This window comes from Peromyscus californicus, unplaced genomic scaffold (genome assembly GCF_007827085.1).
Source record: "Peromyscus californicus insignis strain IS unplaced genomic scaffold, ASM782708v3 Scaffold_16__1_contigs__length_79575227, whole genome shotgun sequence".
In the NCBI taxonomy this organism is placed as follows: Eukaryota; Metazoa; Chordata; class Mammalia; order Rodentia; family Cricetidae; genus Peromyscus; species Peromyscus californicus.
In genome coordinates, this window is record NW_026294458.1 from 79,257,981 (window position 1) to 79,275,880 (window position 17,900).

Below are 17,900 nucleotides of genomic sequence, written 5' to 3' on the forward strand. Positions count from 1 at the left end.
GATATGCTTTTGCATGGGTGCTAGGGATCTGAATTTGGTTCTTCATGCTTGCACAGTAAACACTTTACCCATTGAGCATCTCGCTAGCAATATATATATTCTCTTTATATATATATTCAAAACAAGGTCTTACCATTTAGTTCTGGCTGGCCTGGAATTCACTATATATACCAGGCTAGCCTTAAACTCAGGGATCCTCCTGCCTCTGCCTTTTAAGTGCTGGAATTAAAGGCATGTGCTATCATGCCTGAGCCCTACAAAATAATTTTTAAGACATTGCCAAATACTTTCAGAAAACTTTAGGTCAAGGCATTTCAAGGATCCAAGGACAGGTTCCACCTCAGTTCCCAGAGAAGCCAAGAGTGAAACACATAGACCAGTCAAACATGCTTGCACATCCCCTAATGCCCAGCTTCTGGGGAAGCGCTCATGCTTAGAGGCTACTTCCAGCCCCCAGAGGATGTGACAGACACCCAGATTCCCAAGAGGCATCCAGTGAGGGGAGGAGAAGGATGGCGGGTGCACAGCAAGGAGGGAACCCCAAAGGAGGCCAGAGCTAGCAGGAGCAGGAAAGGCTGGAAGAAAGGAAAGCAGCAGTGGGTGGATGCACAGGGGTGGTAGGCTGGAAATCTCTGAGAAACCTGGTGGGTGTGAAGGGAGGTTTGGGTTCTGTAGGGCCATGAGTATATGGACTATTGACTCAAAGAAGTGGAGCACAGGATATACCCCAGTCCCCTGTTCCTCCTTGCTCACTGACTTCCCCAGCAACCTCCTAGAGGCTCCCTTGCTCCCAGGACAAAGACCAGGTCAGAGTGTGTACACAGGGTATCCAGTAGACAGTCCACCTGATACTCTGGGCCACAGCTCACGAAGAGAGGATACAGGGTTCAGCTGAAGGTCCCCAAGGCCAGGATGTGGGAAACAGAGGCTGGGTGATAGGAAATCTTCTCCAGGAACACTCTTTTTCTCTTTCTTCTTTTAATGTGAAATTCCTCCCCTATTGATCCCCACTCGGTACTGGCAAAGGGCACAAGTCACAGGCAAGCAGCTACCCATCAATGGCTAAGGTGTGGGCAGAGGAAGGGTGGAGCACTCAGGGCAGGTTCTTAACCTCAGCACCTGGGACTTTTGTTCCGCTGTGTGGTGGTGTCTGTGCCACATGCCCTATAGAGTGTGGTACCTGTGACCTCTACCCCCTAGGGGCGAATAGTACCCCATCTCCCAGTTGTGACACAGCTGTTAGCAAACATTGCCCAGCAGGAGACCCCACCTGTCCTTAGCAGAAATAGCTGGCTAGGATTCCTAACACCTGGGGTGGCTAAGCTTTTTGCCCACTGCATTCCAAGGGGGCCCTGAGAACTTTGCTGGAGGGAAGTGGGCCTTGGAGCCCCAGATATAAGGCAGAGCTAGGAACTAAGTTCCACCACAGCTCCTGGTTTGACTCAGGTACCTCCTTCAGCCCTCAGGATGTGGGTTGTAGGGATGGTCCCCAGGTCTTGGAGGTGAGGCTCAGTGGGTCTGAAGTTTCTAAGTCCTGGAGCTGTTTCCAAAGGTGAGACAAAGGTCTGGGTCCAAGTGTCTACCCCCAAGAAATGCCAGGCTCTGAAATAAGGGCTCATTGTTCATGGGAAAGAATTGATTGTGCTAACAAATGACTTCATTGCTGTGTGTATGAAGACAGTGAGTAGTTATTCTGGGGGGGTTTCTTTCCTTGTAGATCCTGCTGATTCCAGGTGGTAAGGTCTGGTTTGGTTCTAGCTGGAGAAGAGACTGAGAGGAGCAAATAAGGTAAGTTGCCAATCTCTGCTCACTTTGCTCTGACTCTGGACACTAGCTCCTGGTGACACTCTGAAGCCTTGGATAGCTCTGCTTCCAGATTTAGAAAGCCAGACAGGGAGGGTGCTGGGAGGCATGAAAACACAGCAGCTCCTAGATGAAGAGATGAAGCCCCAGCTGCTCACATGCAGGCTTCCTACCTGCCTCCAGCTCTCAGTGGCTGAGCAGAATGGGAAGGAGGGGATAAGCTGGGACAGCCTCACAGAGGACAAAAGGAAGGGAGCGAGGCCAGCATGGGAGCAATGGCACAGAGGGAAGCCCAAGTGAGGAGCTGGGGGCTTGGGAACAGGTACCTTTATGCTTCTTGATGGCTCCCAGCTCCGACGCACTCAGGGAGCTCTCAGACAGTTCATCCCCATCAGGTTCCTGTAAGGCTGGACTGCTCCACAATGCTCCCGGGGATTCTTTCTCCAGGTCCCAGGAGTCTAGATCATTCTCACTAGGCTTGAGGGCAGATAGGGCCTGGGCTGGCTCATCTTCTTCAGGTGGGGTGGTGGCAGAGGCTGCAGCTGCCTCTGGAGGGCACAGAGTGGATGGGGCATCCCCCTGGTTGGTGCTGTCCATAGAAGCTGCATAGTCTAGCATGAGGGCAGCGTTGTGGTCCTGAGACAGTGAGGTCTGTCAGGGGAGATGTACAACAGAGGCTGAGGGCAAATGAAAAGTCAGCCCAGGGATGTAACGAGCACACACGGTAGGCAGGGAGGGCTTGATACCACCTGAATATCACTTTCCAGTATTGAGACTAGAAATATCAAGCAGTAACAGGGACAGCCAGCTGCAAGAAGGCTCCTGTGCTACATGGTAAATGTTTATAAAGTAGGTATCTGTCTTAGCTGAGACACAGAGGTGGTCCTGAGCGCACAGGCTGAGGGGGCTGGAGAAGAGTTAGCATACTTCCCACTGCAGACCTATCAGTAAGGAAGTCCCAGAAGGTGAGAACTAGCACTTTCTTCAAAGTAGACAAAGTATAAGGCAGTAAAGAGCATGAACTCGAGCAGATTTAGTCTTTTACACCTTTGTTACTAAGCACTTTTCTGTCTCAAAGTAGAGATTAACCAGAAAATGATGTGTCCTTTTAAGGACTGTATTTGTTTATAAAATTACAGGCACTAAACCAATAGGTAAGGTAGAAAGCTGGGAGTGGTTGAACAGGGATGCCTGAAAGGGCAGCATCCACGCTGTTCTCAACCTGGGTGGCAGTCACACAGTAGCTTTCCTAAGTGACAGCTGACAGATGTACCAGCTTACAGAAGGGCATGATGACTACCAATACAACAGTCTGCATGCCAATAAAATTAATAACCAAACTGGCCTACAGATATTAAATATGAAGATTAGCTGATGATTCTGAAGCAAAGCCAACAAGTAGAGAGCAGATGATCATGGGTTATCCTCATCTTGTTTACTTATCTAACCCAGACTGAATAAAATCTTCCACTATTTGGCCTTGTTGGCCCCAGAGATCTGCCCCTCACACCCTGGTGGCTGAAGAAGCCAGCCCAAGAGATACCCACTGCCTTGGTATTCAAGGCCACCCATGAGCTTTCTTTTGGAGTCCTGGGCCCAGGCTACCCACACATTGTGTATATCACCACTAACGGTGACTCACCATTGGCACCTGCCAGCAACTGAGAAGGTGATTTCCAGCATGCTCTCATGCCCACCCTCTCAATGACCCTGCAAGATCCAACCCAGCCTCCCTAGCCATGGCTACAACTATCTAATCTGTCACTTGTTGTAGTGCTCCCTCCATCTACATGTTTGGAAATGTCTAGAAAAAAACAGAGTTTCTTGCATGGCCCCTTGCACTGAAGATCTAGCCTGCTCTGCACTCCAGTGGCATGGCTGCAATCAGAAGCAGTTCACACCCACCTTCTGCTCCCCAAAAGATATCACAGAGTGGAAGAGCAGGGGAACTGAACTGGAACATTCTGTAAAATAATCTTTGTTTCTATCAGTAATGGAAAGGAATACAGGTATTTATTGTAAAATATTTAAATGTTTTAGAAATGAGTAATGTGGAAAAAGTGAACTTGGGAGGCAGCGAGGTGGAGCCTACACCACTGGGGGTTTCTTACATGTGCCTTTCTTTCTCTCTTAGTAATCATTCCAGAAATGACTTACCAAGCTCTCAAGACTCACTAAGCATACGGCTTCTACCTTCCTGTATCAACAGGACAAAGGGCTACTGTGGTCCCAAAGGTAATTAACTCACTGGTGGGAAGGAACTGTATTAGAATCTGTAGAGTGACCTTTTGGATGGATGGGGGACTGGGGTGCTGTGTTGACAGGCTGCCGCCTTCTGCTGCTGCCTTCGCCTACCTTGGAGATCCCTGAAATGATGATGGTGCTTTTCTTCCGTGGGGACTTCAGCTTCAGCTTTGAGGATTCACTGAGCTGCCGAATGGCAACTTCAGCCACAGGATCTGAGCCATTCAGCACCAGTAGTTCTGCCAGGAGGAAGATAGCACTGAGTTCAGTAGCAAAGTTAAAAGGCTCCAAGGGAACTCCCAGAGTCGGGGGGGGGGGGGGGGGGGCAGGAATGGTCTATAAGCAGTGGTTGGCAAACATTTTGGAGAAAGTGGGATAAAGAAAGAGGTTGAGGTTTTGCAACTAATCTCCCCATAGGGTAGAAGCAGCCAGGAGCCACATGTAAATGAACAGGCAAGGCCTGATTCCTGAAAAACTTCACTTTCAGAAACAAGGAAGGGTCACCGTCGCTTACAACTCTACTCCCTGTAGTTATGCGCTACTCATTGGCGTGTCTGTGTAAGATTCATGTGTTTTACTGTTTATAAGTTGATGGTTTTTTTTGTCAAGAAGTTATACAAAGTGGCAAAATCCAGCAGACAAAAACAAATAAACTGGCTGGATGAGATGGTGCAGTGAGTGAAGGCGCCATGCCTGATGCTCCAACTTGAGTTTGATCCCTGGGACCCAGTGGAGGAAGGCGAGAACAGACTCCTGCAGGTTGTCCTCTGACCTCCACATGCATGCAGTGACACACACACACACACACACACACACACACACAACAAAAAGAAAGTAAAAGAAAGAAGAAAAGGAAATCTTTAAACACTGGGAAAAATTTGACCTCACAAAGGCACATAACTCTTTCTCCCTCCCAAAGCCCCAACACAGAACAGTAATCAGAGGCAGCTAATAAAAGTGACTAAGAGCCGGCCCTTGCTGGCCCTTCCTGGGTCATAAATGTACGTGACAGAGCCTGCAAGTTTTACGTCATTGCTCACTCCTTAGCTCTGTGAGACAAGTTCTTCTTTCTTTTTTGTTTTCTTTATTTTTAAAAAATCTCCACTTGACAAGGAAAAAGATGTCAGGCAGGTGGCTGAGTGGAGATGCGTAGTGGAGTTCCTCCCTCACAGAACTTGTACTCACAGTTTACACTATCTGCTGAGGCAAAATTAAACATGACAAAGAGGGATGGTGGTGCAGCTCAATGGTTGAGCGCTTGCATAGCATGCCCAGGGCCCTGGGTTTGATGTCCAGGATCGCAGAAGCAAATGAAGGAACAAGAAAACAAAACCGCTTTAGGAGTGGCCATGGCTGTAGGTCACAGGGGCTGGTTTCCACAGCCAGTGACACACTTGGCCTTGCCTAGTGCCTGGCACATAGTTCCTAAACCCTTGACATTTTCTGTGATGGAGTGAAGGGAATATTTTTTTGTTATTTATGATAATCTTCATTTGTGTGTGTGTGTGTGTGTGTGTTCGTGTGTCCGTGTCCATGTATGTGTTTGTGTGTGTGTGCATATGTATGTGTTCATTCAATTCTGTGCACATGTGTAGGGGCCAGAGGTTGACAGTGGGTCTCTTCTTAACAGATCTCCCTCTTGTTTTTTGAGACAGAGTCTCTCATTGAATTTGGAGCTCACTAACTGTCTCAGACTGGCTGCCGACAAGCCCCATAGATCCCTTTGTCCCCACCTCCCCAGAGCTGGGCTTATAGGCTTGCTCAGCCACTGCCAGATTTTTAAGTGGATGCTGGAGATCAAACTCAGGTCCCTACACTGACTTATAGATAGGAACATGTTTCTTTAAGATGATGATTACATGAAAACAATCCTAAAATTGGAGAATTGATACTAATATGGCTTGAATGTGAAATGTCCCCCCACAGGCCAGTGTTTAGAGAGCCTGCTCCCCAGAGGAGGGTACCACTCTGGAGGCTGTAATACCTTTGGGGGTGGAACCTGGCTGCCCTTGAAGGTTATAGCCCAGGCGTTGGTTCCAGAATACCTCTCTGCTTCCTGGTCAGCCATCATGTGAGTAGGCTCTATTACACACTCTGGTTACCATGAATTTACTCTTGAAATAGTGAGCTAAAACAGACTTTTCCTCCCTACACTGCTTCTGCCCCATCTCTTGGTCACAGTGATATAAAATATACAAAATAAGTAATCCATAAAATTGGGGAGAAGTGGGATATGAAACCTGGATATGTGGTTCTTGGGCCTTTGGAAACAGCTTGTGAGAAGAACGTGGGAGAATTTGGAGATGTGAACTAGAATAACCCTTCAAGATGCTCTAGAAGCCCCCAAATGACACAGGCTATTGCCATTGCTCTCGCTGCTGAAGACACCACATACTTTTGTTTAGAACACAGAGAAATCTGAAACTGACCTGAAAGTTTCCTCCCTGCTGGAAGGTGCTATGCAGGCTGCTGGGGGAGAAAAAGAATCAATGGGCTTACCCAGCAGTAGACCCTGCATTCTATGATACTGACCCAACAGGCACAATATCTATTAATAGAGGCGTGGCTGCTATGAAGTAACCAACTGCTTTTGATTGGATTTGAAGTCTGTTGCATGGGAAGGAATTCACTCCTGATCCTACAAACCTGGTCAAAAACCCAGGGCTGGGAAAGAGCCCTCTATTGTTTTGTTAAATGAACATGATGCCAAATATTTGTTTATATCCACATATTAGTGTTAATCTCAACTTTTTTCAGTGAAGCCCACCCCCTTTTGGCAGTGGTAAATGCAGAGACTCATAACTAATAAAAAATGCTGAGAATAAGTGAACTCCCCAAGGCTCAGGGAACATTCTAAAAGAAGAGGAGGAAAGAGCTAGAGGCTAGGGAAGAGTGCTATAAAATGCTGTCCTCTGGATATGAAGCGGTCAGCACACTCATGAAGTCACAGCAGCAGTGACTACTTGCACAAGATCAAGCCAGTCAACATTCATCATAGATGAGTGGTTCATCTTAGCTGAAGGGCTACTGCAGTTGATGACTGCTGAGGGTGGGGAAGTCATTTTTCTTTAGGAGTTATAGTCACTGGTAGGTTACCCATGCTCTGGTGGATGTCCTATATATATGCAGGGACTCAGTAGGTTATTAAAAAAAAGAGTAAGATATGTGGGTGGGAAGTGTTTGTGTTAGAGGAGACCTGAGAAGAGGGACAGTGGGGAGCTGTGGGTGGAAATGATTAAGATACAATGTATCTTGTATATAAAGATGAAATTATCAAAAATAAAAATATTGTTTTAAAAAAGGAAGAAAATTCTAGAATACTGTAAGTTCATTCTTGTGGGTGTGTGGAAGATCTGAGTGCTGAGAGAAAAGCAGACAGTGAGACTAAGCTGCTGCTGTTGGGATGGGAACAAGGACTCCACTGGGAACAGGACTAGAGGCCATTTGTGTTATATTCTGGCACAGAATTCGCCTATATTTTAACTATGTTCTGGAAATTATAAAGAGGCCAAATTCCAAAGTAATTCAAGGCAACACAGCACTCAGGCTATGACATGGTTGCTGCTGGCTGTTTTAGCCAAGCTTACAGTGGGGTCTGAGAATAAAAATTAGAGCAGAAGGATATGAAAAACGAACTATTTGTCCAGTAAAGAAGAACATCTCGAGCTGCCAAAGCAAGTGTGACAGGTAGCTATAGTTATTTGAGATAAGCACCATTAGGAAGAAGACAAATAGTTTGCACTGGGATGTAGGAAGGATGCTTTCAGTGCATTTCAGGATTTGGTGAGACCCACGACATCACAGGCTCCAGCATATAAAACTGCACACTCATTTGAAAGAGTTTCCCTTTAAAAGACATAGCTGCAGAGGTGCCCTGCTTGAATGGAGCTGTTTAGAGAAGTGTTGTCATAGGTTCACCCACCTAGGCACTCAGAAGCCACTGTGGTCATGATATAAGGAGGCCTAGCTACATATCAAGCGATCAATGAAGCTTAGTGTTGTCCACATGGTGCTAGGTTTTCAGACATACAGTATACATGAGTTATGAGATCATGAAAGGTTGTACACCTAGGTTAAGGTAACTTTGTGAGGCCAAGTAATTCAGGGTTGGGGTTCCTGTGAGGAGGATGAAGCCTAAATTGTAGTAGAGACCCCTGGGCCATGGGACATCTCCTAAGGAAAGCTGTAGGTAATGAGTAGAGCTAGCCCCAGAGAAAGGCCACATGGGCTGCAAATGGCAAGGCTGTGGGAGTAGAACTCTCTGTCTGTTGGTACTCAGATCATTCCACCACAGCATTACATACCAGACACAGAGCTACAATGTTCAGTGCCCTACTGAGGTCCAGTCTCCCTCCAGTCACATCGCTCCTTCCATCTTCCCATTTCTCCCTTCTGGAATGGGCACATTTACTTTGTACCTTTGCAGTCTGGAAATACGTGACTTTCCTGTTGATTTTATAGGAGCTCACAGCTAAAGGACTGCCATGAGTCTCAAAAACAAAACTCTAAACTTAGATTTGAACAATGTTGGAACTATTGAGCTTATGGAGACTCATGAAGTTGGAATAAATGCATTTTGCTTTATAAGGTGACTATGAGCCTTTGGAGCCAGGGTGCAATACTATTATGGCTTGGATATCAAATGTCTCACAGGGTCATGTTCTGAACACTTGTTTCCCAGCCAGTGGCACTATTTTGGAAAGCTGTGGAACCTTTAGGAGGTGGGACCTCACTGGCAGACATCTGACACTCGGGGCAGGCCTTTGAAGGGTATAGAATCTCTTTATGTCCTGGGCTAATGTGATATTGACTCCACAACATGTTTACAATGCCATGCCCCCACCCATGGTGGACTGAAATTGAAGCCAAAACTTTCCCACCATGAAGCTGTTTCTGTCAGCTGTTTCATTGCAGCTACACAAAAATAACTAGGAGAAACACCCAGAGATCTCAGAAAACTGCTCCTAAGTGCAGAGCATACAGAAGGGACCAAGCACACATCAGCCATGCTGTCCCCAGTGTTGCTTATCCAACGGAATGATATCACCCATGTGCCAGATGATAGGAAAGACAGCTTTCAGAAAGTTACAAAGTGGGGCCCCCACCACCTGCTTGTTTTGTTAAAGCGCTCCACAGACCTAGTAGGGACCCAGCTCTGTCTTCTGTCTTCCTTCACCCGACATTCCCAGATCCTTTATCATTTTCTATTTGCCACTAAAACAAAGACTCCCCAAAGACAAAAAAAAAAAAAAAAAAGGAAGGAAGCCTTCATTCCTAAAGCTCAGAAGTGCAGAGATGAAGAAGAGATTGTGTCTTACCTGTGTCTGAAGAGGAGAATGTCTTGCTGACGGGGGCGCCGTGGCACGAAATGGCCTGGACAGAAATGTCCTTCTCAATGACCTTCACCTTGATGGGTGTCCTCACAGGGGACTCTGTAAGAACAGAAGATTCTAGAAAGTGAGAGGAGCCCCTGCTCTACCATGAGGCCCTGCAGTTGTTTCTGGCCAGGGCTAGGCTTTAAGACCTCTCAATTCCTTCACTGTGTTGGCAAAAGTGGGGCTGGGAGTTTAAAATTCAGAGCAATTTCAATAAAACTGGAGTTCCCATGTGAATTTTGGGTCCATGACCTGTGCCAAGGGAGCTACTTTGGGAAAATGGTTTCTTTACACAAACAGAAACAATATACCAACAAAATAGCAATGTGTTTTTCATTCTCCCTGCACTAGGGGCCAGCTACATTGCAATAGAAAGGTTTGTGCTGCCCCTGTTAAAGCAAATCAAAACAAACTTTTTTTTTTTTTTGAGACATGGCATCATATATCCTAGGCTGGCCTTGAATTTCATATTAGGCAAGAATGACCTTTAACTCCTGATCCTTCTACTTCCACTTCCCCAGTGCTGGGATTACAAATGTGTGCCACTATGCCTACGTGATACAATCAATGCTGGGGATCCAATCTAGGACTTCATCCATGCTAGGCCAATGCTGCCCAACTGAGCCACATCCTCAGCCCTATGTCATGTCTCTTTATCAGTGATGTTTAACATACATTCAACTAACTAGACTTTTAGCCATCATGAGTGTGATGGAGTACTGAGTCCCATGTCACTAGTCTTAGAACCAGACTGTGACTTTGGTGTAACTTCTAGGCAGAACCTCATCTCTGCCCCTCAACTATTTTTTTCTCTCTCTCTCCTCCTCCTCTTTTTTTTTTTTTTTTTTTTTTTTTTTTTTTGAGACAAGGTCTATGCAGCCCTGGCAATCCTGAAATTCACAGAGATCCACCTGCTTCTGTTTACCTAGTGCTGGAATTAAAGGCATTATCATCATGGCTCTTTGCCAACCATTTTTCATAGAATATAAAGGTAACTGTTCAATGCAAAAGTCTGATGCCAAATGTCTTTCTTTCCATGCCAACAGACTTCTCTGCCAAGCCTTTGTGCTGGAGTGCTCAGTGTTGCGGGGTGAGACCCACCCCACAGAGGCTGGGGATCTGTGGGTCTTCTGCAAAGAGACTGCACTCTGGGGTCTCACCTGAGCTCACTGGGGACGCCCTCCCAGTGTCAAAGCGAGGCTTGGTCTTCACAGCAGTGACTGTGGTGACCACAGTCCCACATGGCATCACTGTACGGTCCTTTTCTATCTTTGCAGCAGGAACAGGGGGAGGAGTGGGCCAGGACTTTGGCTCTCCAGGTTCTACGTAAGAAAACTGTGGCAAAGATAGATATTTATTTTGAAACACAGTGGAACCCAGGCTTCCATGGATGGCTGCTTCCCATACTCACTGGACCAACACCCACGTATGAGTCCCTCCCAGAACATGATGTCATGAGAACACAGAAGAGCCATTTCCTTTCCTGGTGTAGTAATGACCTCTAGCTGACCTCTCATTCAACTATGACACAAATGCAAGGGGCAGCTGTTTTTCTGTACTGCCCAAGGAATTATGATAAGAAAAAAAGGTCTGTACATGTTCAATGTGATACAGTTTGAGTGGGGTTTTTTTTGCTCTTAAATATTTTCAGGCTGGTTGGTGCAAGCTGCAGCTGTGGAGCTGCAGATATAGACTACAGATAACAGCAACAGGTAGCTTAGCAGCGGTACACTGGTTTCTGCTAGTTTCTTCACCCATGTTACTTAGTGGTTTTTGTTTTTAATCAAACTGGAATGACAAAGACCCACAAGAGCAAGCTCAAACTCTAAGCATGACCCAGCAGAGGAATTTTTTAAAGGAGGCAGCTGGGTTGGCTGAGATGACACTGGAAAGGGTCATCTCCTATAGTAGCCAGATTAAGCCAGTTGTGGCAAGATGTATCCACCTGAGCCTGAAGCCCATGCTGAGAAGAGGGCCTGTTGGGTGAGTTTAGGTGTCATAGGGAAGTGACAGTGAGTCCTGGCAGGCAGGAGACAGGATTGTAGCAGCAGAGACCATGCCATCATACCTCTGCAGTGACTGAGCCTAACACCAAGCTGTGAGGCTCTGTCCCGCTGACTAGTCGGAAGGTCTGTGGGCCATTAGGCTGCTTCCTAAATAAGTCCAGGTGAACGGTTGCTGTCCCCAGTAGACCTAGAGTGGAAGACAAGGAGGAGCAATGTTGATGTTTCCACAGTCACACACCCCAAGGGATGTCCCTTTAGCTCCACTACACAGTGTCAGTGTCACCAATAAAAAGAGGCTACGGGCATTCCAGAGGGAACTATATGCCAGGCCTGGCAGAAGCAATAACTAAACCACACAGTGTGGAACTGCACCAACCATCCTTGAACCACTGACAGAAACTGGAAAACAGACAGTGGGGGATGGAAGTGGGGGATGGAAGGGCATCAATGAAAATGAAGAAGGTACTGAATGTCCTGGGCAAAACAAACACGGGAGGATGAAGGGTTAAGGGCATAATGACAGAGGCCTACTCTCAAATGTGTGCCTGAGTGTGAAAAGCAAGAGTAAGTAAGAGGGAGCGATAGGGTGAGAAAGGAGGAAGGAGACAAAGATAGGGTGCAATGACTAATCGAACATAAAGACTGTGGGCCATAGGGCAAATATTCAGAGTGAGAATTTAAGCACAGGCTGCATGGCTTCTGTAAAGCTTCAGTTTCACAGGCTCCATCAGGCTACCCTGGAATGGACAGGTGTGAGCCAGCAGAAGCAAGGACTAGGAGGGATGAGAAGTGAATAGTAGCCTGATGCAGGATGTCTCTCATACCCACTCAAAGAAGGGAAGGTTTTTTGTACTACTTCCCCAGGTATATAAAGATGGCAGATTCAAAGAGGCTCACACAGACCTCTTGATGGCAACTTGGGTGTGATCATCTGGTCAGTCACCTGCCTTCCAACTTCCCTTCAGGAGATCACAAAGAGACTCAATGGCACAGCTGGATATGCCAATGGTCTCTTTCTTCCCAATTTTAATGTTTACATGGATTTAAAAACATCCAAGAGGTCTGAGGATGTAACTCAGTAGTACAACACTTACCTAGCATGACTGAAGCCCAGCACCACAAAAAGAAAGAAAAAATGATTTAAGGGCCAGTGAGATGGCTCATCAGGTGAAGGTACTTGTCACCAAGCCTGATAAACTAAGCTTGATTCCCAGGACCCACAAGATGGAAGGAGAGAATCAACTCATACTGCAAGTTGTCCTCTGACCTACACAGACACAGATTAAATGTAAAAACAGAAGAATCTAACAAACATTGGCACTACCAGTGTAGACCAAGGTGCACACTCAAGTCCATGTTTATGTTGGTGACTTTACCCTGAACTGTTGAGTTCCTGTGTCTGAATCATGTATCTACTTTAAATTAAGCCCAAGGGGCTTATTCTGTAGGGAAACATCGGCTGAAACTTACAGAGAAGGACATTAGGAGAGGGGCTGCCATGGCTATGATAGGAAAGTTTATTACTATTTTCTTCCTTCCTTCCTTCCTTCCTTCCTTCCTTCCTCCCTCCCTCCCTTCCTTCCTTTTTTCTTTTTTGGTTTTTTGAAACAGAGTTTCTCTGTGTAGCCCTGGCTGTCCTGGACTTGATCCGTAGACCAGGTTGGCCTCAAACTCACAGAGATCCACCTATCTCTGTCTGCTGAGTGCTGGGATTAAAGGCATGTGCCACCACTGCCTGGCTTGTTACTATTTTTTAATTTAAAAAATTGAAGGAAGTTCATTAAGTATAGAATGGTTCAAAATTGTTCCTCCAATCTAAAATTATTGAAGAAAGATTCTAGATTTGAAGAAACAGGGGCAGGAGAGATGACTCAGTACTAAGAGCACTGGTTGCTCTTCTCGAAGACCTAGGTTCAGTTCCTAGCCCTCATGTGGCAGCTCACAACCATCTGAAACTCTGGCCCTGGAAGATCTGGCATCTCTTATGACCTCTGTAGGCACTACATGCACACAGTGCATAGACATACATGCAGGCAAAATACTCACACACATAAAAATAAAGGAAAAAATTTAAAAACCAGATAACCATGTCCCCAAAATGAATGACACTGTTGATGTTTAACTTTGTACCAAACATTTCATTGGGAGACCTGTGGTTCAGAGGAGGGGGCTGCCTCCTTTGCAGAGTTTCTCCCCTCCCCATTCCAGAGCCCAGATCAGGGTGCTGGTCTGGAACACTTCTCTACCCACCTTCTGAAGAGCACTCATTCTCTGAGATCTGCAGGAGCAGCTCCTTAGATTTGGCGTTCAGTTCACTGTGGAAAGAATAAAGCCCTGTGAACCCTTCAAAGCTCAATGCTGTTGGGTTGGGTCCTCCCTCCAATGTATATATTTTGATTATGCAAAGGAACACAAGGCTGTCAGTCATTAAAGGCAGAATGCCTGCAGCCTGAAAGTTGAGAAATAGCCACTGATGCACCCAGGGATTAGCCTTTCAGAGCGGATCCATGGAACATCCTTCCGTGACAGAGGTAATACAGTAGCCAAGAGGCATATGATTGGTGGCCAGTATAGACTGAGACCTTGATTTCATTTGGTTAATTTCTATTAACTTAAAAGTCACATGTCACCATTACCATTTTAAAACAACTATGTATAATTAACTGAGTACAGAACACAGAATATCCAACAAGCCTCCCTCCTCCTTCCTAAGATACATTTTGCTTAAGATGCATGTAGTATTCCTGTTTCCATGGTATATCCACCATGACCTTTAACAGATTTAGGCGATTTCCTTGAGATATCACAGACTGCAGAACAACTGCATTTTTGACAAATGTCTAGTGCTCTGTTGCCTTGGCCTTAAGAAATTTTATTCAGCCAAGTCTTTACAGATGGACTGTTTAAAAATAGAGTCGTTGTTTCCAGAAAACAAACTGAGATTAATATCCTCACATAGTTGGAAGTCAGAGGAAAATTTGCTAGAATTGGTGCTTTCCACCAAGTGGGGCCTGGGACTTGAACTTAGGTTATCAAGTCTGGCAGCAGGTGTCTTTACCCACTGGACTATCTCACTGTCTCCCCTTCCAAGATCTGTCTGTCATTTCTTCTTCTTCTTCTTCTTCTTCTTCTTCTTCTTCTTCTTCTTCTTCTTCTTCTTCTTCTTCTTCTTCTTCTTCTTCTTCTTCTTCTTCAAGTTCACTAACCAGTTCTTTTAGATCAAAATCATCCCTGTCCTGATGCCAGTGGTCTGCTTCTGGGACTGATCATTCACGGTGAGATTTTAAACTCCTATTACGAGAGTTCATGAATTTGTCCTAATTAAGTGTTTCAAAACTGGGAACCAGTATTAAACACTACTGATTCTCTTTGGGGAAGATGTGAAGACTTTCTCTACAATCTAGTGACAAAGTGGAAGTTATTGACAGATTTTCTTATATCATTATATCAAGCCACCTTTACATTTCTGATGCAAACTCAAGTGGATTTATTTGTTATTTATTTATTTATTTATTTATTTATTTATTTATTTATTTATTTATTTCAGGCAGGGTCTCTACATGGTTCTGGCTATCCTGGAACTCAATATGTAAACCAAGCTGACCTTGAACTCACAGATATCTTTCTACCCCTACTTCCCAGATACTAGGATTAAAGGCATGCATTACCATACCTGGCTCCGATTTGTTTATTTATTTTTAATAGAATGGCTATTCAAACTTTTTTTAGATTTATTTATTCTATGTGTATGTATGTCTTGCCTGCATGTATATATACCATATGCATGCTTGGTTCCTGCAGAGGGCATCAATCCCCCAGAAAGTTTATGAGCTGCCATATGGGTACTAGGAACCAAACCCAAGTCCTTTGCAAGAGCAACCAGTGCCCTGACCAGAGCCACAGCTTCCAAATGGATGTATTTTAATGTATCATTGGATCCTATGTGATGACATATTAGTTAGGATCTGTACATTTTTATAAGTGGTTTACATGTCCCCCTTTTTCTATTTTTTCTCATCAGAGGTTGGTATCAGTTGGAGGTTTTCTTCCACGCTGTGTGGCTGGCTGCTAAGGAAAGCAGGGAATCCCGTAACAGGCCTTTATCACAACAGGGAAAGAGGAGAAAGGTGATCCCCAGAACTGCCTTAAAAAGAAGTCCATGTTGGCCACAGGGATGACTGTCTTTCAAAAACTCAGAATTTGTTTTCATTTCTTTAATTAATTTTCAGTATAAACAGTGCTATGCAATGACTCCAGGATCTCTCCATCTTGAGTAGACCTAGCTGTGGCCACCAGGCCCCTGGGGATGCAGGCTGTACTCACAAGGTGAATTCCTCTTCCCAAGTGAGGTCTGTAGTGTTTCTTACTAGGGTGCTGATGAACTGCTGTGCAGGATCATTCAGCTGGGCCACACACACATGGCTAATGCTACCTGTGATGAGACAAAGCAAGATTGTATTGGCTTTTATTTTTCAATTGCTTTAAAACTTTGCTTACCCACACAAGGAAGGGTAAATTAATTGACAAGAATCTCAGCTTACCTACACTTAAGAGAACTTTCTGTCATTTGCCATTTATACACACTCAATGCTAAGGCAATAACTTAGTGGTTACAGCCCTAGACTGACCCCAGTGTCCCACTTCCTTCCATCAGTTCATGAATTCTGGCAGGCAGGACTCTCAGGTATGGAGTCTCACCCAGAAGCAACATGCCCACGTGCTGAGGCTTGGCCCCACTTCTAGTCAAGACTGACAACCTGCTCAAAGGATGGCTGGTCCTAAGCTTAAATTGTGGCCAAATCTCACAGATAATCCATGCCCCACTTACAACAAGCAGGTGTTTTCATCCCTCATCTAATCCAAGGCCCTTCTGAGGTACTTACTTGATATAGGTACTGTGATATCTCACAGCTGTTCCTGCTCTGAGAAAAGGTTTCCTCTACAGCATCAGTCCTGAAGTCCTCTGTGTTTAGTAACTACTACAGAGCCTGACTCCTTACATCAGATCAGGGTAACTTTCACAGTCTTTTCTCAAGGGAAAACTCAGATCCATTTCCAGATGTGGACATCTTAGTGTGCATAGGGAATGGAATCTGATTTCATAGCATGTGTACCCCAAAAGCTGAGACCCTAGCCCTATCTGGTAGTCCTGCAGATCCCCTTGGCCACTAGTTGATACAGATGTGAAAGGCAACACGCAAGTATTTGCACCAAACCACCATCGATAGCCAGCTGTGTAGTTCAAACGAAGCCTTTCTATGCTTTGTAAACTGGGAGGAAGAACCTCTGCAAATAGTGACCAGCATTCCCAACTTTCTTAAACAATGACCAGAATCTCAGTTCTATTCTCATCAACATCAAGCTGCAATTGAAAAGTCACATCCTGCTTCAGACTGCTAAGCTTGGGGGTCCTTAGTGACCATCGAGAATCCAGGGCTCACAGCTGCCTTCTTCCCATCAGCAGCACCAGAGGCATCAGTAAGCCTAAACGCTCTGATGCCCCATCAGCCACCCTCATACCCCACTTTTTAAGGCAGCAGAAACTGCACTGCTCAGAGGTTCAGGGGTGCTCAACGTGAATTTATTGGCTCAGTTTAAAACAGAAAACTAGACTAGTATCTGTCAGACTGAAAACAAATAGAGCAACCATGACATTGCTCTCATGGACAGGAGTTTAGATTACAACATTTGCATATTTATGGGGTGCAGTGTGACACTTAGTGGCATGTATATCCTGTATAATGATCAGATTCTGTTACTAGCATTGCCACTGTTTCAAACATCTGCCCTTTCTCTGCATCTGGAACATTTAGAATTCTTTCCACAAGTTCTTTGGGTATGCATGATTGGCCATCACCAGCCACAGTTGCTTACTATGCTAAGGGGGTTACAGCTTGTGGCATCTGGACCCCAAGCCCATTAGCCAAAGACCAAGCCTTTCACTGTATTCCTGCCAAAGAAGGCAGGGGTCATACTGCTGACCCAACCAGGTTGCCATATGAGGATTCACCAGGCCGAGTCAAGGAAGGTCCCTCCCACAGCAGTGGCAAGTGCCATGAGGCCCTGGTGGCACCAGCACCCACCTGAAGCACCAGGGTGGGTTAGCAGGGAGACTCGGATATTCTTCACCTGCAGTTTTAGTTCATGAGCCCTTGGAGGTTTGGGAGGGCAGGGTTCCTGAGCAGTGGAGGAAGTGCACTGTAGAGTCTGTGGGGAGAAAAACAGGGTAACAGCTGTGAGGATGTGAGGGAATGGCCAGGGGCACTGGCTTCTATATGGGCAGTATCTTCAACACCAGTATCTTCAGGGATACCAGAACAGGGGACCTGACTTCTAGGATCAACTTAGAATTGACACTCATGTCTCATGGGAAGGTTCTGTTGCCTCAGAGGTGAGCCTTTTCTTTTTTTTTCCTTCCTTCCTTCCTTCCTTCCTTCCTAAAAGATTTATTTATTTATGTATATGTGTGCTC

General features: G+C 45.5%; 1 protein-coding gene and 1 long non-coding RNA gene across 5 annotated transcripts in view; one reads left to right on the forward strand and one right to left on the reverse strand.

The window, feature by feature from the left end:
* LOC128112309 (uncharacterized) overlaps positions 1–17,900 on the forward strand; it is a 53,815-nt gene that overhangs the window by 29,812 nt on the left and 6,103 nt on the right. The window contains exons 3-5 of one of the 3 annotated variants that reach the window (XR_008218940.1): positions 1,718–1,788; positions 3,938–4,038; positions 5,974–6,470. This is a non-coding gene — a long non-coding RNA (uncharacterized LOC128112309). Of the gene's footprint in view, positions 1–1,717; positions 1,789–3,937; positions 4,152–5,973; positions 6,471–17,900 lie in introns of those variants that run through there. The other 2 variants (XR_008218939.1, XR_008218938.1) reach the window with 2 other exon arrangements.
* The window catches only part of C2cd2 (C2 calcium dependent domain containing 2), a 74,960-nt gene that overhangs the window by 13,908 nt on the left and 43,152 nt on the right, over positions 1–17,900 (reverse strand). For both annotated transcript variants that reach the window (XM_052741346.1, XM_052741347.1), the window contains exons 6-13: positions 17,512–17,635; positions 15,752–15,860; positions 13,679–13,743; positions 11,491–11,615; positions 10,583–10,757; positions 9,366–9,479; positions 4,159–4,286; positions 2,130–2,454 (exon numbers count right to left, since the gene is read on the reverse strand). In XM_052741346.1, the coding sequence (XP_052597306.1) occupies positions 2,130–2,454; positions 4,159–4,286; positions 9,366–9,479; positions 10,583–10,757; positions 11,491–11,615; positions 13,679–13,743; positions 15,752–15,860; positions 17,512–17,635 (1,165 nt within the window). The remainder of the gene's footprint in view (positions 1–2,129; positions 2,455–4,158; positions 4,287–9,365; positions 9,480–10,582; positions 10,758–11,490; positions 11,616–13,678; positions 13,744–15,751; positions 15,861–17,511; positions 17,636–17,900) is intronic.